This window comes from Tyto alba, unplaced genomic scaffold (genome assembly GCF_018691265.1).
Source record: "Tyto alba isolate M040663 unplaced genomic scaffold, T.alba_DEE_v4.0 Super-Scaffold_20, whole genome shotgun sequence".
Lineage (NCBI taxonomy): Eukaryota > Metazoa > Chordata > Aves > Strigiformes > Tytonidae > Tyto > Tyto alba.
Window position 1 is genome coordinate 6,683,304 of NW_024881283.1, and position 19,247 is coordinate 6,702,550.

The 19,247-nt window shown below is 67.0% G+C and overlaps 2 protein-coding genes across 8 annotated transcripts; one reads left to right on the plus strand and one right to left on the minus strand.

Moving 5' to 3' along the window:
* The first annotated feature begins 730 nt into the window (after nt 1-730).
* On the plus strand, nt 731-10,321 carry MAP3K6 (mitogen-activated protein kinase kinase kinase 6). 3 transcript variants are annotated; one of them, XM_042793893.1, is made up of 29 exons: nt 731-829; nt 1,019-1,313; nt 1,770-1,909; nt 2,561-2,584; nt 2,979-3,166; nt 3,298-3,466; nt 3,638-3,744; nt 3,864-4,034; nt 4,333-4,445; nt 4,600-4,759; nt 4,866-5,016; nt 5,220-5,327; nt 5,398-5,447; nt 5,576-5,671; nt 5,971-6,055; nt 6,137-6,270; nt 6,351-6,478; nt 6,580-6,716; nt 6,894-6,999; nt 7,171-7,328; nt 7,437-7,617; nt 7,697-7,859; nt 8,153-8,318; nt 8,391-8,576; nt 8,835-8,940; nt 9,168-9,384; nt 9,491-9,731; nt 9,844-9,920; nt 10,051-10,321. In XM_042793893.1, the coding sequence occupies exons 2-29, from the start codon at nt 1,034-1,036 to the stop codon at nt 10,124-10,126; spliced, it is 3,918 nt and encodes a 1,305-aa protein (XP_042649827.1). In that variant the 5' UTR covers nt 731-829; nt 1,019-1,033; the 3' UTR covers nt 10,127-10,321. The 3 variants fall into 3 exon arrangements, with proteins under 3 accessions (XP_042649827.1, XP_042649826.1, XP_042649825.1); XM_042793892.1 differs by lacking the exon at nt 1,019-1,313 and having other exon boundaries at nt 744-829; XM_042793891.1 differs by lacking the exon at nt 3,864-4,034 and having other exon boundaries at nt 762-829.
* Nucleotides 10,318-16,766, minus strand: SYTL1 (synaptotagmin like 1). 5 transcript variants are annotated; one of them, XM_042793895.1, is made up of 17 exons: nt 16,591-16,766; nt 15,793-15,933; nt 15,649-15,716; nt 14,303-14,597; nt 13,783-13,928; nt 13,598-13,706; nt 13,205-13,244; nt 12,755-12,854; nt 12,431-12,525; nt 12,109-12,231; nt 11,850-12,016; nt 11,659-11,761; nt 11,382-11,543; nt 11,228-11,306; nt 11,026-11,125; nt 10,731-10,936; nt 10,318-10,627 (listed from the first exon to the last, which is right to left on the minus strand). In XM_042793895.1, the coding sequence occupies exons 4-17, from the start codon at nt 14,428-14,430 to the stop codon at nt 10,488-10,490; spliced, it is 1,698 nt and encodes a 565-aa protein (XP_042649829.1). In that variant the 5' UTR covers nt 14,431-14,597; nt 15,649-15,716; nt 15,793-15,933; nt 16,591-16,766; the 3' UTR covers nt 10,318-10,487. The 5 variants fall into 5 exon arrangements, with proteins under 5 accessions (XP_042649829.1, XP_042649828.1, XP_042649830.1 ...); XM_042793894.1 differs by adding an exon at nt 14,974-15,088 and having other exon boundaries at nt 15,649-15,933; XM_042793896.1 differs by lacking the exon at nt 15,793-15,933.
* Between the last annotated feature and the right edge of the window lie 2,481 nt (nt 16,767-19,247).

Here is a 19,247-nt window from a genome sequence, read left to right on the forward strand (position 1 = left end):
TACTCTGCCCATACTCTGCCCGTACTCTGCCCATACTCTGCCCATACTCTGCCCGTGCCCTGCCCATACTCTGCCTGTACTCTGCCCGTACCCTGCCCGTGCTCTGCCCGTACCCTGCCCATGCTCTGCCTGTACCCTGCCCATGCTCTGCCCATACTCTGAACATGCCCTGCCTGTTCTCTGCCCATACTCTGCCCATGTCCCACCTGCAGCTCTGCCTGCGCGGTTCCCAGTTCCCCAGCCAACCCCACTAGCCGTTTCCACCCCATCTCCGTCCCCCGGGGACCTTTCCCGGCTCCTCGCCCCAGCCGGGGGGATGCACTGGGGGTACAGAGGGGGCTGCCCAGCGCTTTGCCCCTCCCAGTGAACCCCGGCTTGGCTTTGCCGCCGCTCCTGCCACCCAGGCCACTTCGGGGCCGTTATTTTGGCTGCGAGATGCGCAGGGAAGGGGAACCAGCCCCGGGTCCTCCCCACCCCCACCCCCACCCCCGGACCCCCCTAACTTCCCCTTCTCCTGGCTCCCGTTTTGCAACCTGCCCTTTGGAACCGGTGCCGGTCGCGGGGCAGGATCCCACCGAGCGGGGAGGGGGGTCTGTCCCGTCCCGTCCCGTCCCGTCCCGTCCCGTCCCGTCCCGTCCCGGGGGGGAGCGGGCGGGGCCGCCGTTGACTCACGGCCGGGCCAGGCGGAAGCTGCTCCCGGTGCCCGGGGCGGAGCGGGGCGGAGCGGAGCCCGGTGCGGGGCAGCTTCGGTGCGGAGCAACCCGGGAAGGAGCCCGGTGAGCGGGGCGGACCCTCCCGGTGCGAGCCGGCCCCTCGGGGAACTCTCCCGGTAAGGACCGGGGCAGCCCGGTGAAGGGTTTCCCGGGGGCGGGGGGGGAATGATTGGGTTCAGGACAGCCCGGTATGGGGTACAGGCTCTGCCGGGGGGGCAGCCCGGTGCAAGGTAAGGGCTCTCCCAGTAAGGACCAGAGCATCTCCCGGTGCTCAGCTCAATCCCCCCTTCCCCTCCATGGATCAGCCTACCCCCCAAGCCATGGAAATGCCCAGGACCCCCCCAGTCACCGGGAGCTGCTGGCAGGACCCACTGGTGGTAGCGGGCACGCCGAGCCGGCCGGTGTGCGGGACGCAGGGACGGGCGAGCGGGCGGCGGGCGCTGAGCGTCGTCTGTGTGCTGGGCCGGGAGCCCACCGCCTGCCCCGCGCTGCGCAGCCTGCGCCGTGCCTGCCGCCACCTCCGCGCACGCCTGCACGCCCTGCCCTTCGGCACCCTGGCGCTGGGCCACGCCAGCACCCTCGACCGCTTCTACAACGCAGGTGAGGAGGCCAGCCGCTCCGCCAGGTCGCCTCTGTTTTTTTCCTCTTTTTCTGCTGCTCTCCCTGGTCATCCCCGTTGTCCGGGAATAGCTGGGCTGAGACTTTCCCTCGCCCCCCGTGCAGCTCGGGTGGTTCTCTGTTTGCTCTTCTGCCCTCCTCCTGTTTACTTTCCAGCCTGGTTGGACATTTGTCGGGATGTCTTCCTCCCTGGCCTTAAACATCCGCGTGTGATTTCGGGAAGGGTGTTTTTTTTGCGGCGGGTTTGCTCAGGGTTCAGCCCTGTGCCGAGGGACAAGCGGGTGCCCCTCACTGTGGCCTCAATGCTGTGAGGGCGAGTGCCATCCCCTCTCTTAGGGAATACAGACCCCCCCCAAACTCAGGGGTGGCTGGTTCCCCTGCCCCATGAATTTAGGATCTGGTGTCGATCCCATGAGCATCCCCGTGTCCTGCCTGCAGACGTGGCCGTGGTGGAGCTGAGCGACTCCGTCTGCCAGCCCTCCCTCTTCTACCACCTGGGCGTCCGCGAGAGCTTCAACATGTCCCACAACGTCCTGCTGTGCTGCCAGGCCGACCTGCCCCCCCTCCAGGCCCTGCAGGTCAGCGGGGAGAGGGACAGGGACACCCCGGCCCCCTGGGTGCTGCTGCTCCGAGGTGGGAATAGCCCCAAGAGCCTGGAGCATCCGCACCGGCAAGAGGGGGATCTCCATCCCCGAGCCCAGCTGAGTTCCCACAGTCTCACCATGCTCTGGAGGAGGTTTCCCTGCACCTGGATGGGATGAGGAGGGGGTGGCTGGGGACCCCAGTGAGCCCCAGAACTGGGTGTGGGGTGCTCGGTGCTCCCCTGGCCCCAACTGGCCAGGAATTTGGGAACAGGCGCTTTTCCCTGGGGAAAGGCGATTCCTTGGAAGCGAAACCTTCCACACAGAAGGGGCTGGCGGGGAAGGATTCTTGCGGCTTGGGGAAAAAAAAAGTGGCTGGGAGCATGTCCAAATCGTCCCCAAACGTCACCCTGACTCAGGGGAACCCCAGGCACCCATTCGGTGACCCCTTCCCTGTGCCGAGTTTGGAGGAGAGCGGCTGCGTTGGCAGACCTGCCTGGGGTGGGGGGGTCCGCACGCGGCTCGGCCCCGATGGCCCCCGCTGTCCCTGGCTGTTTTCCAGGTAACTCCAATCCCTGAGCCTGAAATCAGCTGGTTTCTTTTGCCAGGGATTCTCATTAAATCCCTCCTCCTCCCCTCTCTTCCCAGGAGGACATCTGCCAGAAAAACTCGGTACGTCGTTTTTTCCTGATCCTCTTGAGCCGCCTCCCTCCTGCCTCAGAAGGTGGACATTACAGAGAGGGAGCGAGACCTCCCCCCAAATCTGAGTTTGGGGGGCTTGGGGTGTGTCACTCACTGAGAGCAAGCACTGGGAACAGCAGCATGGGGAGGGGTACCTGGTCTTGAAAGAACCGGGAGTGTTCACTCTGGAGTGTAATGATGGCAGCCAGAGATAAAGCTGGTTTGTCTTTCCTTGCTAATGCCCTATGGAAGGTGGTTGTGTTGGCACAGCCTGTACGGTGCGGGCAGCGTGGGGCTGGTGAGATGAGGGGGCTGGTGCATGGCACGAGTAGGGGGACTCTCAGCTCGGCTGGCACAGCCGCTCACCCCTTCTCCCCTCTCTCAGGGCCTCTGCGGCACTTACACCTTCATCCCCTATGCGGTCACCCCCCAGAACAAGGTCGTCTGCTGCGACTCCGGGGCCGTGAAGTGCCCAACGGAGATTTTCCAGCCCAGCTTCGAGACGAAGGCTGCCTTCACCCCGCTGGCAGCGCGGCTCGTCCAAGTGCTGGAGGGGATCCCCACCGATTCCTGGTACTGCTGCCCACCGGCCCCCCCCCCCCCCGACCCTGGCTGCGGGCAAACCCCCGTGGGCTGGCAGGGTTTGAGGCAGTGAATTGCCACCACCCCAAAAGCCCCACATCTCTGCCCTCCCCCCCCCCCAGTGGGTATTTTCGGGAGATGATCCGGCGGGATATCCGGAGGGCCCGGGAGATGTACCGGGGGGAGCAGCTGAGCCAGGAGCTGGCCCGCATCCAGCAGCGCCTGGACAGCGTGGAGCTGCTCAGCCTGGACATCGTGGTGAACCTCCTCCTCTCCTACCGCGACGTGCAGGTGAGCCCTGGGGAGCTCCTGGGGACCAGATCGTCAGCCCAGTGGGGTGATCCGCAGCCTCCCCTTGCTTGGAGGAGCTTGTGACCCCCAGGGCTTGTCCGGTCCGGGGAGAGCATCTCCAGGATGGGCAACTCGGGGGCCACCAGCTCAGCCCTGCCGCCGTCCCCGCAGGATTACGATGCCATCATCTCGCTGGTGGAAACCCTCCAGGCGCTGCCGACCTGCGCCGTGGCCAAGCAGCACAACGTCCGCTTCCACTACGCCTTCGCCCTCAGCCGGTGAGCGGTGATGGGGGGTGTGGGGTGTGTGTGTCCTGCTGGCACAGAGCTGGGGGGTCGGGGGACCGAGGGGCCGTGCTGGCGGTGCCGTTTGCCCAGCACGGGTCGCGTGTGCGCAGGCGTAACCGTGCCGGGGACCGGGAGAAGGCTCTGTCGGTGCTGCTGCCCGTGGTGGAGCGCGGGGAGGGGGCTGCGCCCGACCTCCTCTGCTTGTGCGGCCGCATCTACAAGGACATGTTCATGGGCTCCGGCCTCACCGACACCGAGATGAGGGACCGGGCTTTCTACTGGTGAGGCTGGGGACAGGGTTGGGGACAGGGCTGGGGGCCACCTGCCTGCCCATGCCCCCATCTGGGGGGGGTCTTGCAAGGGCTATGGGGGGTTTCTGTCCAGCGCAGCTCCATGTTCACCCCCTCCAGCAGCAACGCAAAGGCAGGTGATACAAATTCCTGCTGTTTTTTCAATTCTTGGGGGGGGGGGTGTTTCTGGTTTGGGAGCGCCCCCCCATCATAGGGGGAAGCTCCAGGACCCTGAGGCAGCCGCGTTTTGGCTGGCAGGGGGGTGGCATCGGCTGTGCCCTCCACCCAGGTACAACAAAGCCTTCGAGATGGAGCCGAGCCTCCACGCAGGCATCAACGCCGCCGTCCTCCTCGTGGCTGCCGGCCACCAGTTTGAAACCTCCATGCAGCTGCAGCAAATCGGTGGGTGCCCAACTCACGGGTCGGGAACCAGGACCCACCGGTGTGGGTGGGGAGCAGCAGTGGGGTCCACTGGTGTCAGGACACCCCCGGAGCAGCCGTGCCCGGGTGGGGGGTTGACGGCGGAGGGGTGATGGGCTCCTGCTCCTGTGTCCAGGGGTGAAGCTGAGCTGCCTGCAGGGTCGCAAGGGCAGCCCGGGGGAGCTGCGCTACTACTGGGATGTGGGCTTTTGCCTCGGAGCTGGCATCTTGGCCAACGACCTCAGCAAAGTCATCCAAGCTTCTGAGAAGCTCTACAAGCTCAACGCACCAGGCTGGTATGGCACAGCCTCTGGTGTCTGTGCCCCAAGAGGGGGTTTAGGGCGTTTTAGGGGGTGCTGGGGACATCTCTTTCTCCTCTCTCACCCCTTCGTGTCCTGGCAGGTACCTGGTCTCGGTCATGGAGACCTTCCTGCTCTACAAACACTTCCAGAGAAGCCCGCAGGTCCCCTCTGCCCGGCAGGAGCTGGCTGATTTCTGGCTGGGCTTCCTCCTCGAGGCGTGCCAGCCCTTCGTTCCCGCACCCCACTGCCCGGTGAGGGGCCCCTCAGAGCTGACCCCCTCCCACCCAGCCCCCCGGATGTCCCTGGAGTGGTTTGGGCTCACTGGGGGTTTGGGGAGGCACCAAGCAACCCACCGGTTCCAACCCAAGTGGGAGGATGGGGGGTGCAGGGGTGCGGGCTGGGGGTGTGGTGGGTAGAGGCGGGGGGCTCACCCCACAGCCCCGTGCTGCCGCAGGTCCTGGTTCTGGAGCTCAGCAAGGTCTTGCAGCCAGCCCGGCTGGCACTGCACGGTGGCAGAGAGGAGCCTGCCCTGTCACTCGCCCTCGTCTGCCCCACGGAGGAGGTAGGGATGGGGCTGGGGGGGTTGGGGAGGTCCCCACCGACCCCCTCGTCACCCACCCCTTCTCCTCCAGAAAGTGGCATCAAGCTGGACCTTCGCAGCCACGGACATCCGGGGGGTCAGGTGAGTGTGTCCCCTGCCCCCTCGCCAGCGGGACCGAGGACGCTCCCCGGGTGCCCACAGCCCCCGTGCCCGCCCCGCCGGCAGCAGCAGCCCCAGCGCTGATGGGGAAGGGGGTCCTCTCCCCCCAGCATCTGCAAATCCGACGAACGGGGCTGCTTCCTCTACGTGATGCAGGCGGAGGAGGATTTCCAGCTCTACTTCCCCTCCCAGCAGCACTGCCAGTGGTGAGTGGAGGGGTGGGGGGCACAGGGACCCCCACGTTGCTGGTGGGGGACTCCCAGTCACCCTCCTGGTGAGTGGGTAGGGATGGGAGCTTGCTATTTCTTCCCTACCTTAATTCCAAGGGGGAAAGGGGTGTCCTAGGGACCCAACCCCTGCAGCTGGGTCCCACAAAGCAGGGTGACACAGGACGCCCCCCCCTTGCGTCACTGGTGGGGGACAGACTGGGAGAGGGAGCAGGAGCCCCTCAGTGGGTCCCCAGCACCCTCACCGGGGCTCAGGACCATCATCCTCCCGCCGGTAGGTTTTCTGACCAGATCCAGTCCCTCTTGGCTGAGCAGGCGACGGGCAGCGAGGAGGTGCCCAGCCCCACGCAGCCCATCCTGGAGGTAAGACGGAGACACGGGGGGACGTGGGGTGACACGGGGCGCGGGGTGGCACAGGCTGGCACCCCACATCCCTGCCCACAGTACAGCTACGAGTACTCTGAGACGGGCGAGCGGGTGGTCCTGGGCAGGGGGACGTACGGGGTTGTCTACGCCGGGCGCTGCCTCAGCAATCAAGTGCGCATCGCTATCAAGGAGATCCCAGAGCAGGACAGCCGGTAGGTGACATACTGGGGGGTCCTGGGGGGGGGGAAGGGTGTCCCTGGGCAGCCCCTCACCCCAGTGTCCTGCCACGCAGGTACTCACAGCCCTTGCACGAGGAGATCGCTTTGCACAAGCACCTGCGGCACAGGAACATCGTGCAGTACCTGGGCTCCATCAGCCAGGACGGCTTCATCAAGATCTTCATGGAGGAGGTGCCAGGAGGTGGGCGGCGCTGGGGATGGGATTTGGGGGTCAAAGGGGGACACACGGCCATATGTGTGGCCTAAATGGCCCCCTCCCCCCCCCCCATGACCCCTCCCCAGGGAGCCTCTCATCCCTGCTGCGCTCCAAGTGGGGACCCCTGAAGGACAATGAACCCACCATCATCTTCTACACCCGCCAGATCCTCGAGGGGCTCAGCTACCTCCACGATAACCACATCGTGCACCGTGACATCAAGGTGAGGGGGTGGGGAGCACCACCCATCAAGGCCTGTCCCCCCATCTCAGAGGGTGCTGGGGAGCCAGGAGCTGCCCCTCCACACCCAAAACCCCTGGGGTGATGCCCCACGGCCCTGCATGAGCTCCAGGAGCTTTTGGTGGCTTCGTTTTATTTTGGGCTGCCCTTCCCGTGCCAGGGAGACAACGTCCTCATCAACACGTACAGCGGGGTGCTGAAGATCTCCGACTTTGGTACTTCCAAGCGGCTGGCAGGCATCAGCCCCAGCGCCGAGACCTTCACGGGTAAGGTCAGGGGACGGGGTTCCCCCAAATGAGGGGTGGTGTGGTGCTGAGGGCCAGGAGATGCTGGGATCTGCATCCTTGCACCCAGCACGGGGAGAAGGAGGACCGGCCCTGGGGAGAGTTTGGGTGATGGATACAGCCTCCTGCCACCCCTCCTCATCCTCTCCCCAGGCACCCTGCAGTACATGGCCCCAGAAATCATCGACCAGGGGCCGTGGGGCTACGGGAAGCCAGCGGACATCTGGTCCTTGGGCTGCACCATCATCGAGATGGCCACGGGCAAGCCCCCCTTCTACGAGCTGGGCAGCCCCCAGGCTGCGATGTTCAAGGTACCCATGGGGTTGAGCAGGGGATGGGGGGGGTTCCCCAGCCCTGAAATTTCCCCTCTCTTGGGGTGGCTGGTCCCTTTTCAGCCCCACGCATGCCTCCCCCTCCAGGTGGGGATGTTCAAGATGCACCCGGAGGTGCCCGAGTCCATGTCGAGCAAAGCCAAGGCGTTCATCCTGTGCTGCTTCCAGGCCGACCCAGCCAAGAGGGCGACAGCCGCCGCGCTGCTGCGGGAACCCTTCCTGGCTGATGCCAGGAGAGCCCGGAGCCAGCCCGTGCCCCCGGCGGGGGGTGAGTCTGGGGGGGGATATGAGGGAGCCTGGCGTGAGCTGCTAAATAACCATCTCCACCTCCCTTGTCTCCCCGGCAGGCGGTCTCCCCCGCTTTGGGCAGCAGGACGGGGATGTGGAGGGCAGCGACAGGAGCAGGGGATGTTCCTCAGCCAGGCAGGACACCCCGGGGAGGGGCACAGCGGGCAGCCCCCTGCTCCCGTGCCACCGCAGTGAGGCAGCCTCCAGCCACTGTTCTTTGGGGTAGGGCATCCCGGACATGGGGCGATGGAGGGAACCCGGGGAGGGGGGTGTTGGCTTTCTGCCTCCCACGGTACCCGCTCCCCCTGCCATGACCCCACAGGGCCCCTGCCCCATGCCAGGGCACCACATCCCTCCCCGTTACAGCCTGGGGGGGGCTTGCGGGACGTCCCCCGTGCCCTCTGCCAAGCCCAATGGCTGTGTCCACCCCGAGGGTCACACTCCGAAATGCCTGAAGGCCGGGGAAGGGGTGGGGGGGTGGGGGGGCAGTGCCAACCCTCCCCACCTCCCCCCAGCACTGCCCAGGGCTCGGCCGGCTCCGACCACAGCCTGCGCTCGTCCTCCCCCGAGGAGAGCGGGGACGGGTTCCTCCTGCGGAAGGACAGCAAGCGCCGGGCCACGCTGCACCGCATCCTCACCGCCGAGGCGCCGGGCGTCATCGCCGCCTTGGAGGAGAGCCAGGTGGGTGCTGGGTGCCCCGGGGTGGTGGGTGGGCACGGTGACAGCCCCTGAGCATCTCCCTTGCTCGCCCAGAGCCCGGAGGGTGCGAGGTTGGGCTCGGAGCATCTCGCCCAGCTGCTGAGCTGCCTGCGGAGTTACATCCAGTGCCCCAGGCAGCCCCAGCTGCGCCGGGACCTCCTGGCACTGCAGAGCCGGCTGCGGGCGGAGGGGCTGAGCCTCCCCCACCTCCAGGCTCCCCTCGTCGGCTTCCAGGCAGCGGTGAGTGCCTGGGCTGGCGTGGGAGGGTGCTGAGTGGGTGATGCCCTGGCACGGGTGATGCTGCGGTGAGAGCAATGCCCTGACACGGGGATACCCCAGTGTGGGTGATGCCCTGGCACGGGTGATGCTGCGGTGAGAGCGATGCCCTGACACGGGGATACCCCGGTGTGGGTGATGCCCTGGCACGGGTGATGCCGCAGTGTGAGCGATAAGGATGATGATGATGATGGTGCCCTGGCACGGCTCTGCCCCTTCCAGGTGAGACGGGTGCTGCGCCGGCACCACATCAAACCCCACTGGATGTTTGCGCTGGATGATGCCGTGAGCCAGGCGGTGCAGGCGGCTTTCACCGTGCTGGTGGGAGGTGGGTGGCACTGGGGGGATGGCGGGCTGGGTCCCACTACCGTGGCTGGGTGGGTGGAGGAAGAGGGTGGCTGGCCCGGGGTGGGCTGGGGGACTTTGGGGTGCTGGGAAAGGGACGTGAGGAGGGGAGTCAGCACTGGGGCTCAGCTTCCCATTTTGTCACTGGTGCTCTGGGGCCCGAGGCCATCGGGCCCCTCTCTGTGCCCACCACTGCCTCTGCCCCCCCAGACCTGGGACTGAAGGCCAGCTGCCTGGGGGGGCACAGCACCAAGGGCACGTGTGATGAGGATGACCCCGTGCTGCCGAGGCTGTCGATCCCCAGGAGCCAACCCCAGCAGGACAGCACCAATTCGGGGCTCAGCACCTGGGCAGACCCCCTGCCCTCCCTGCCGGCTTCCTCGGCGCTGGTGGCACAGCTCTGCCACCTCCGCATGGAGACGGGCAGGTAGGGCTTCACTGATCCCTGTGCCCCCCCACCACCACCACCCCCAGCCCTGGGTGCCAGCCCATGCCCCCTGCCGGGTGCCAGCCCATGCTCTGCTCTCCCCCAGGCTGCTCCAGGAGCTGGCCGAGAAGGAGCAGGAGTGGCAGCGGCTGATGCAGCGGGTGCTTCCCTCCGGGGACGATGACACTGCCGTGGCCAGCTGTCCCCAGCACAGTGGGGAGCATGGGGAGGCCCCCCCAGGGCAGCATCGCTCACCCCCGAGCCCTGAACCCCCCCAGGGACAGGCTGACCCCCTTCTCCTCGAATGGCTGCAGCGGCACGGCACAGACCCGGCCACCACGGCCACGGTGAGGCCCACGGAGCTACGTGGGGACTTGGGGGTCGGGCCCCACTGGTGTGAGCCAGGAAGCCCCCCACGTCCACCATTTCCCCCCCCAACCCCTCTGCCACCTCCCACAGCTCCTCTCCCATGACTTCACCCTCCGGGACCTGCTGGGCTGTGCCACCCATGACGACCTCTTCTACGTGGGCATCAGGTACACCCAGCCCATGTTGCCCCTCCTGGCCTGGCCAGGGTGTGGAGAGTGGGGTGGCAGCACTGGGGGGGGTGGGACACACAGCGTGGTCCCCTCCCTCCACCAGCCCCCCACCCGTGTGTCCCAGCAGGCGTGGGCCAGCGTATCGCCTCTGGGCAGCCATCCTGGAGCATCGAAGGACCCTCACCCAGGGGGAAGGGGAGTGAACCCCGCCCTCCCCCCAAGGGGGTGGGGGGGACCCAGCCACCAGAGCCCTGGAGCTGCCACCATGGGGGCTGGCAAGACGGTGACAGAGGGGACAGCCCCATGCTGGGAGCAGGTGGAGACAGCAGCTCCAGCCCCACACCGGGGGGGAGAAGTTGGGGTACAGTGCCCAGAGCAATAAACAGCCGCCAAATGTGCCCTCCGGTGCCACTTCATTGCTGCCAAAACGGCTGGGGGGGCACAAACCCCAGCCCCACCCAGTGATGCTCCAGGCTCAGCTCTGTGTCCCCACCCCTCCCTGGGATCCCATAGTCCTGCTGCCACCGGGTGGTCCGTGGGGGGGGGGGGTGGGGGGCCCAGGGGCTATGCCCGGGGGACGAGGTTGGTCCGCAGGGGCAGCAGCGCTTCCACCCACTGCCCGGGCTGCTGGAGCAGACACCCCCACACCTCCCGCTCCTCCGCCGTCGAGTCCATCCAGCCCACCGGCAGCCCGTAGCTGCTCCCTGCGGAGAGACCACCACCGTCACACACACACCCCCCCCCCCGCCGGCCCACGGGGTGAGGGTACCCTGGGGTGCTTGGGGATCCCTCCCCCCGCCCCCCAACCTGTGCCCAGGCTGAGCCGGATGCCGCCGAGCTGGCGCTTGGAAAAGGCTTCGTGGTGCCAGAGGGTGAATTCGGCGCAAGCCTCGGCCAGGTCCTTGGCCTGGAAGCCGTCGTACACCATGGTGTGGTTAAAGAGGGGGTTGAGGCTCCGCTTCACCACCCGCGTCTTCTGCCGGCTCGCCTTGCTGTCGTCTGGCAGCACGTAGCTGGGGGGGGGGGGGTGGCAGCAGGGTGAGGGAGAGGAGGGGGGGCGAGGGGGCCACGAGCCCCTTTGGGTGCCCCCTCTGCCCCTTACCACTGCACAAAGGCATCCACGGTGCCGCTCTGCAGGGGGATGAGGCTCTGAGCATCCTTCACCCAGATGTGCAGCTCGCCCGTGGGTGGCAGCCCCCCTCCTGTGGGCGAGAGGGGTCAAGGGCACCCTGATATGTGGAACATCCCCCCCCCGCAAGGCACACACACACACACACACACACACCCCCACGGGCACTTCTCACCTTCCGAGCCGGCGGGGATGAACTTCAACGCCAAGTTGAGGTTGCCCCGGCTGGCGAGGCCATCCGAGGAGAGGGGCAGCTGGGGAGGATGGGGGGGGTTACGGGGGGCTGCGGATGGGGGTGGGGAGTGGGCTGGGGGGGGCTGGGGACTCACCCGGGGCTGGAGGTTGAACCACTCAGGACCTGTGTTGGCCCAGTCCCAGGTGCCCAGCGCGATCTCCACCTCCCCCAGGAAAAGGTTCCTGCCCAGGCTGTCGTGGTGCCACACCGAGAGGTTCAGGGTCCGGCCCTGCAGGTCCCTCTTCTCCAGCTTGTACTGGGAGGGAGGAGACACAGACAGGGTGAGGCTATCCACACCCCTCCCCCCACCCATCCCCCCTTGAACCAGGGCGACCCTCCCCCCAAAACCACCCCAAAGCAGGGTTAGAAACCTTGAGGGTCTCATTGAAGATGGGATCCAAGCTCCTCTTCCGCACCGTGGTCTTGCGCTTGCTGCGGTTGGACTTATCCGGCAGCAGGTACGTCTTGATATACCTGGAGCCCAAAAAAATGTGGCTGCAATGGGTCCCACCGGCCGTGGGCATCGCCCGGGGGGTTGCCACTCGGGGCCGGGGACACTCACGGGTCCGACCGCTGCTTCTTGGCCTCGGCCAGCTCGCGGCACCGCAGCACGTGGACCTGCAGCTCCTTCTTGGCCGGGTCGTAGCGGAGGGAGAACTGGACGCAGCCCCGCACGGCCACGCTGCCCAGCTCACCCTCGCTGTACAGGCTCATCAGGCTGCCGCTCAGCTGCAGGGGTGGTGGGAGAGGGTCGGGGAGGGGGGCTGGAGAAGTGACCCCCCCCCCCCCCACACACACACCAACAACCCCCAGCCCCGTACTGTGGAGGAGCTGAGGCTGGACACAGAGGAGCTGGTGGTCAGCAGGTTGTTCAGGGGTGCGTGGCCATTCTGCGGGGACACCCGGCACAGGGGCGTCTGATCCATCTTGGGGGTCCCCAGCCCCTGGAAATGCAAAGCAAAGAGGGGTCAGTGCCGCCCCCCCCAGACCCCCATCCCCAGTGCGGGCTCCTGAGGGCACCCAGCTCCCAGCAAGTGCCCAGTGCTTGGGCACAGCCCCATAACACACCTCTCAGCCCCAGACAGCCCCCCCCAACCCCATACAGCCCCTCCCTACCCTCCCCCCCAAGTCCCACCACCCCACCTGCCCAGTATCGGGGCCACTGCGAGTGGAGTCAGGCTCCTCCTCATCTTCCTCCGTGCTGGATGTGCCGAAGGGGTTCCCGACTGCTGTGTCACCTGCAAGGGCACGATGTGGGCTGGGGGAGGGGGGTGTCCCGAAACAGCAGAAATGGAGAGGAGGGGGGGGTGTCCCCTTTTTTCATCAAGAGAAGCGAGCAGGTAAGCGAGAGATGAGAGGCCATGACAGGTACCTGGGAGGAGGCAGGAGGCTGGTCAGCAGTGATGGGGGGGGGGAAGCTCCAACCCCCTAAATTTCAGCAGCACCGACCCCCCCACAATCAGTTACCTGACTGGGCTGGGACGTCCTGCTCCCTTGCTGGGATGTCACCCTGCCGCAGGGACTGTGACACTGGGGTCCCCTCCAGAACAAGGGCTGCGGGGCTGGGCTGTGAGGTACCACATAGGGGAAAGGGTAAAAATGGGCACCCACCTCTCCCCCACCTGCTCCCCTCGGTTCAGCCCCGCTGGGTCCCTGGGGACAGGGTGGGGGACATCTCCCCCCCCTCGCTCCCTACGCCACGCGGGGTTCAGGATCATACTTTGCGACACCACGCACAAAGCTGGTCCAAAAGGCATCATCCCCCCCACCTTGGGGTGACACTGCGGCTCTGGGGTCACGGCAGTCAGGGTGACCGGGGCTGCAGCGCACTCCCACCCCCCCGCCCGAGCCCATCACCGGGGTGTCAGGTCCTGGCTGCAGGCTCAATGCCCCCCCCCTCACCCACCAGGCACTGACCTGGGGCTCTGCAGCCGCTTGTACCTCCTCCTTAGCGGGGCTGTGAGAAGAGACAGTAATTAGTTTCTCTCAAACTAATTCTGCCTTCATTAGGCTAATGAGCACTTTCTCCGCCCCCTTTCCCTGCATCCCCACAGCTATTTATAGAGCCAGGGCCCCGCAGAACCCCTCTGGGTGTTGGACAGACAGACAGACACACACATAGGGATGGTGGACAGACACCAGGATGCTGGAGCTCTGGCTGTGCTGTCCCCTTCCCCATGAGCTCTGCTCCCACTTCCCCAGCTCCCCCCTGGGCATCCCAGGGCCTTGCCACCCCCAGCGGGGTACCAATGGGTGCCACCAGCCTTGGGGAGCACCCATGGGGCAAGACACCCCCCACCTCACCCTCACCTCTCCTCCGGCTCAGCCACACCATCCTCATCCTCCTTCTCCTCCGCCAGCGGCTCACCGATGGCCTCCAGCTCACCCAGACTGGGGCCACGCTCCGGGTCCCCCATTCCTGGGGACATCGGGGACCTCAGCGGGCTGGGGCTCAGCCCTCCAGTGTCACCCCACCTCCCGGTCCCTTCGCCTACCCCGGGGCCGCCTCCTGCGGCGGATGGAGGCGCGGACGAGGTCGGAGCCGAGGTGATGCCGGTGGCGCTGGGCGCGGGCGTCACAAAACCAGTCCCCGGTGAGGATCCTCAGCCGCGCCGGGTCCGACACCGACTTGCGGAGCTTGCTGGTGGCGGGACGGCAGCGTTGGCTTCTGCCACCCCGGTGCTGCCATCAACCCCTGCGCCGCTGTCCCCACCATCACCCTGCCCAAGCGGCTGATGGAACCGCAGCGACTCGCCCTGGGGACACCAGCCACCGTCTCCCAGGGTGGTTTGGGACCCCCCGGTGCCGGTGTCACCCACCGCAGGGGCTTCACCCTGGCTGGGCTCAATGGGTGCCCCCATCCCCAGGGGAAAGGAGAGCCCCCCCAGCCTGGCTGCTCTGTCCCCAGGGGTGATGGACCACAGGCTGGCCGCTCTTGGGGGGCAGGCTCACTCTGTCCCCAAGAGTGATGCTGAGCAGGGTGGGGGGGGGGGAACCCCTCCGCCACCATCTCACCTGATGCGACCCTCCTCACGCCGGCGGAGCTGCCAGTCGCGGCGCAGCACCTCGGCGATGGCGTGGCGCTCCTCCTCCGTCAGGAAGCTCAGGTCCAGCAGCGCCTCGGCCCCCAGTTCCAGCGCCATGGTGGGGCGGGGGGGGGGGGCACCCCGGAGGCACCCTGGGGCGCTGGCCTCGGTGGGTGCCAAAAAGCAGGGGGGCTGCAGTCAGAGGGGGCTCAGGGTGCCGGGTGTGCACCAGCATCTGGAGAAGGACCTCGGGGCCGCTTTGGGGTGAGAATCATCCTGACCCTCTGCAAAGAGACGGAGTGGAAGCTCAGCGTGTATAAACCCCCCCCCCCTCATTGCATCCCAAAACACTGCCGGGACCCCCAACAGTGCCAAACCAAGGGGTGGGATGATGGCGGGGGTGCCAAGGGAAGGAGCACGGGCAGGCTCAGGGAAGCCCTGCCGCTCCTCCTGCCTCCGGCCCTGTGCCAGGGCCAGCCCTGCCCGCTCCCGGGATCCTGCCCGCAGCCCGTGTTTGCAAAGGGTGTTTGCTCAGGGCAGGCTCTGCCCCTGCCTGCTTTCCCAAGGGTTTTGTGGGGTGCCACGGCACCGAGATGGGTGGCAAAGGGGAATCCGGACGCCCCCACGATGGGCTAAGACCCAAGAAGGCTGAGAACGTACTCAGCTCATCACAGCCCCCGGGCTGCGGCGGGGGCTCTTGCCCCACTACCCGGCGTTGCCTCACCGCTGCCCTTCCTGGCGCTGGTGTTGGGAAAGCGCTGCCTGGCACGGGATGCTGAGAGCAGGAAATTGCAGCAGCGGCGGGGCAGGATCAGTCCTGCTGCCCGCCCCCCCCCCGGCCTCCCAGCGCCCCCCCCATTGCCGCCCCACGCACCCCACCGGGACCTGAGCACCGGCACAGCCGCACCGCAGCCGGGTTTGGAGGGGGGGAGGTTCCACCTCCACCATGGGGGCTCCAACACCAGTGGCCCTGTGTCCAGCCCCAAAGGTGACTCAGTCCCAGCCCCCCGGGGAGGTGGTCTCAGACATCCCCCCGCGCTGGGGACCCCAGCTCAGCACCCAGTGCAGGATCTGAGCACACCGGTGCTGCTGGGTGCCAACCCCACCACGGCCACCCCCTCCAAGCCGGCACCAGGGACACCCCCCCACACACACCCCCTCCCTCCACCACACACCAGGGACCCCCCCCCATCACCTGGACACCCCCACACGCACCCCCCAGCACCCCGCTCCCCACACTAGGCAGGGGGGAGCACCTTGCAGCCAGCCAAGCTGCACCAGGGCTGGGGGGGGGGGGGGGAGGGAGGGGGCGGGGGGGTCTCGGGGGACACGTACCGGTTGTCACCGGAGCTGGGACGATGCTGCCGCCACCTCCCCGCCGCAGCCCGCTCGTATCCTGTTTACTGGTGGCAGATGGGGGGTGTCGTCGCCGTCCCCCCCCCCCCCCCCCGGAACAGAGCCAGCACCCAAAAAAGTCACCTAGATCTGTCCCAGGCGCTGCTGCGGTTCCCCGGCCCCCGTGGGGACCCCGGCGGGTGGGCGCAACCGGGGTGTAAACAAGCACCCACGTCCCGTGCCTGCTGGCGTGCAGAGGGGTGCTGGGCACCCGGCCCCCCCACCCTGCACAAGAGACCAGTCAAACCAGTTAAACCTCCCCAGTAAGCCACAATTGGGGGGGGGGGGGGGGGGGGGGGGTGCGCGCAGCTCCCTTTTTTTTATTTTGCAAACAGCATGCCGCGACTTTGCAAGCCGCCTGCCGCGACGGGGGAGGGGGGCAACGGATGGCACGAAATGCTCCCTCCTCCCCAAATTCACCCAGGCTCAGCCCCTCCTCCGGACTCCCTCCTCAGTCCCCTGGGGTCTGACAGGCCCCAGCTGCCCCCCACCACAGCCCGGGGGTGCACTCCCCCGCCCCGCCCCCCCTCCCCCCCCCCCCCCCCCAAGCCCTTCCTCCCAGCACCGGGTACCCTGCAGCCCATCCCCGTGGCCTCAGACCCCATCCAGCCCCGCTGGCCGGGCCAGGCCTCTGAAGATGATGATGAAAGCCACCGCAGAGATCGGGGTCCCAGAGCCCCTAACCCATCCCATCCCTCCTCTGTGGGGAGCAGAGCCGGGCAGAGGGGATTTCAGCCCCCCCCCAAGCAGGACAAGAGGAGCCAGCCCCCCCCCCCCCCCAAAAAAAAAAAATCCCTCCACCCCAGGGTGCTGGTGCAGCCCCACCATGGGGCAAGCAGGAGGGTCAGCCCTCCCCCCCCCACCCCCCAAAGCTGATCTTACCTGCCCAGGTCTGGGGTCACGGTGGCTTGTGTCCTGTCCCCCCCACACACACACACCAGCACCCCACGGGGACCCTCGTGGCAGCGGGTGGCCCCCCACCCCGGGCAGGGTGCTGGCGGCCTAGAGCTGAGTCAACCGCAGGCGAGCGAGCGCCTCCTCGCCCCGGCGGCACGAAAGCAGGGACTGGAGCCAGCAACACCCGCCGGACGGGACTGAACTGGGCTCAACTGGGCTCAGCTGGGCTCAACTGGGCTCAACTGGGCTCAACTGGGCTCAACTGGGCTCAGCTGGGCTCAGCTGGGCTCAGCTGGGAGGTGTCAGGCAGCCTGGGAAGGGGTGGTGAGGAGGGGAAGCACCCCGGGGTGGAGGGACCCCCAAACCTGGCGGAGGCTCGACGCCAAGGGTGTGGGCACGGGGATGGGGTGGGAGACACTCCCCCACCCATACACACCGCCCCCCCCCCCCCCCATACACCCCACCCCACCTCACCCCCCCCACCCCCCCCACCCCAAGTCCCCAGCTGGGGGTTTCTGGGGCAGGATGCAGCCCCGGGGTGCCTTACCCAGAGTAGGTTTGGGAGAGCTCCTGGACTGTACTGGAGGGACTGGGCAGACTGGTCTGCCCCCCACAACAGCATCCTGCAGCCCCCCTCCCCAACACACACCAAAAAAAAGCCCAGTGTGGGGCGGTGTGGGGCCCCTGGGGCTTTGCAGCCCCCCCGAGGGAATCCCCAACCCCATGGGCACCCCCCAGCCCCACATCCCCCACCCCATGGGCACCCCCCAGCCCCCCAGCTCCCACCCAATCCCATCTTGTTCCAAAGGGTCGGGGCTCCCCACTGGCCAGGACAAACCCGGGCGCTCAGCCCCACGCAGGATCAGGCCAGCAATGCCTGGCAGCTGCAAACCCCAGCACCCAGGGCAGGAGCATCCTTCCCCGGCACAGCGGGGGGGGGGCTGTGCCTCAGTTTCCCTTAATCACAGGGGGAGGGTGGCTGGGGGGAGGGGCGTGTCAGGCTCCCCCCCAGGCTCCCCCCCAGGCTCCAGCCATCACCCAACCACCTTTACAGGGAGATGGCAGCACTGCTGGGGGAGGAATTGTGGCAGGGTGCGGCGGCAGCAGCCTGGTGGCACACACAGCACAGAACCACAAGAGAAGGGGATTATTTTTAGCGTGGTTTCTAAGGAAATGAGACTTTAGCAACGGCTCTGTCTGTCTGTCTGTCTGTCAGTCACCCTCCCCTTCCTCCCCTCGCAGGGTGCTCACTCACTGCTCAGCTCCAGTGGGGAGAGGTCCCAGACAGACTGATGTCCCTGCTATGGATGCTCTGGAAATGCAGCGAGCGTGGCCGGGTCTCTGCAGGGGGAGAGGGGTGTGATGGCTCGGGGACTGTCGTGTCCCTCCAGGGGTGTTCGTGGGGCCGGTGGCTCAGCTCTGGGTCACCCAGGGTAGGCACTGAGTCTTTTCTGTGTGTCCCAGACCTTTTGTACCAGCAACATCCAGAGTGGGAAATGTTTATCGGCTGGGACTGGGACAGGAAAGGATGTGGCAGGATCCATCCCCTGCTCCTGGGTCTCTGGAGATGGATGGATGGATGGATGGATGGATGGATGGATGGATGGATGGATGGATGGATGGATGGATGGATGGATGGACGGATGGGCAGGTGGCACCCGAGAGCCTGGTGATGGGCTTGCTCAGTGGGGCAATGCCCCCCTTGGGGCCACAGGCAGGAAACTCAGGGCAGCCTTGAGCACGGCACAGCACAGGCAGAGCCAAACCCCATGGCCGGAGGCGTGGGGGGAGCAGTGGGTCACATCCTGCGGTGTGTGTCCCCACCCCATCCCTGGTGACCCAGAGGGGTAGGGAGTTGGCCGGAGGCTCCCTCAGCCCTGTGACACCCGGGAACACGCTGGCCACCAGCACGAGGCAAGCGAGGTGCTGGGTCAGCCCTCGGGGACATTTTCCTTGCAGAGACCGTGGAGCGAGCCAGGCGGCCGCGGTGGCCTGCAGCCCAGCTCCAGCCACCTCCAAAGCCACATCTGAGGGAGCAAACCCCTCCTGTCCCCTGGGTGCTGGCAGCATCCCTGGGGGTGCACAGAACAGGTTCTGCCTCATTTCTGTGCTGGGCGTTCAGGCAGCGGGGAAGGAGCGGGGGCGAGGAGCAAGTCCCGTCCCGCTCCCCAGCCTGGCTCCCCCCCCCCCCCCCAGCCAAGGACTTGTTCTTCAGGAGGCGCAGGCAAGCCTGGCTCTTCTGGGGGGAAACTGAGGCAGGGAGCACGAGCCGGAGCATCGGCAGCGTCTCGCCCGCTGGTGGGTTTGCAGGTGGGGGAGTGGGGATGGATGAGCACCCTGGATGTGTGGGCAGCACCCAGGGGACCGCTGGCTGGGAGCAGCCAGGGTGGGCTGCAGGGCTGGGGGGGAGCTGAGGGAAACGGAGGCTGTGAAGGATCCTGCGGGAGCTGAGCTCCGCGGCCACCAGCTGCCAAGAGCATCTCTGGAGGGACGGGGGTCCCCGGCCCACGTCCGCCTGGCCAGGAGGTGTTGACCCCACATGGTGATGGGGGGAAGGCTGGGAGGGATGGGGGTCCCTCCCCCGGGGACCCCGAAGGGGAGAACAAGGCTTTGTCCCAACACACGGAGCCCATGCAGGCAGG

Bases quoted from the DNA above. Each gene is read 5' to 3' on its own strand.
- MAP3K6 (XM_042793893.1), top strand. From the start codon at position 1,034: ATGGAAATGCCCAGGACCCCCCCAGTCACCGGGAGCTGCTGGCAGGAC. The intron at 4,446-4,599 runs GTGGGTGCCCAA...TCCTGTGTCCAG, and splicing joins CATGCAGCTGCAGCAAATCG to GGGTGAAGCTGAGCTGCCTG. The intron at 6,271-6,350 runs GTAGGTGACATA...CCTGCCACGCAG, and splicing joins ATCCCAGAGCAGGACAGCCG to GTACTCACAGCCCTTGCACG.
- SYTL1 (XM_042793897.1), bottom strand. From the start codon at position 14,430: ATGGCGCTGGAACTGGGGGCCGAGGCGCTGCTGGACCTGAGCTTCCTG. The intron at 13,245-13,597 runs GTGAGGGTGAGG...CTCTTCTCACAG, and splicing joins GTGGCTGAGCCGGAGGAGAG to CCCCGCTAAGGAGGAGGTAC. The intron at 10,628-10,730 runs GTTGGGGGGCGG...GTCTCTCCGCAG, and splicing joins CCGGCTCAGCCTGGGCACAG to GGAGCAGCTACGGGCTGCCG.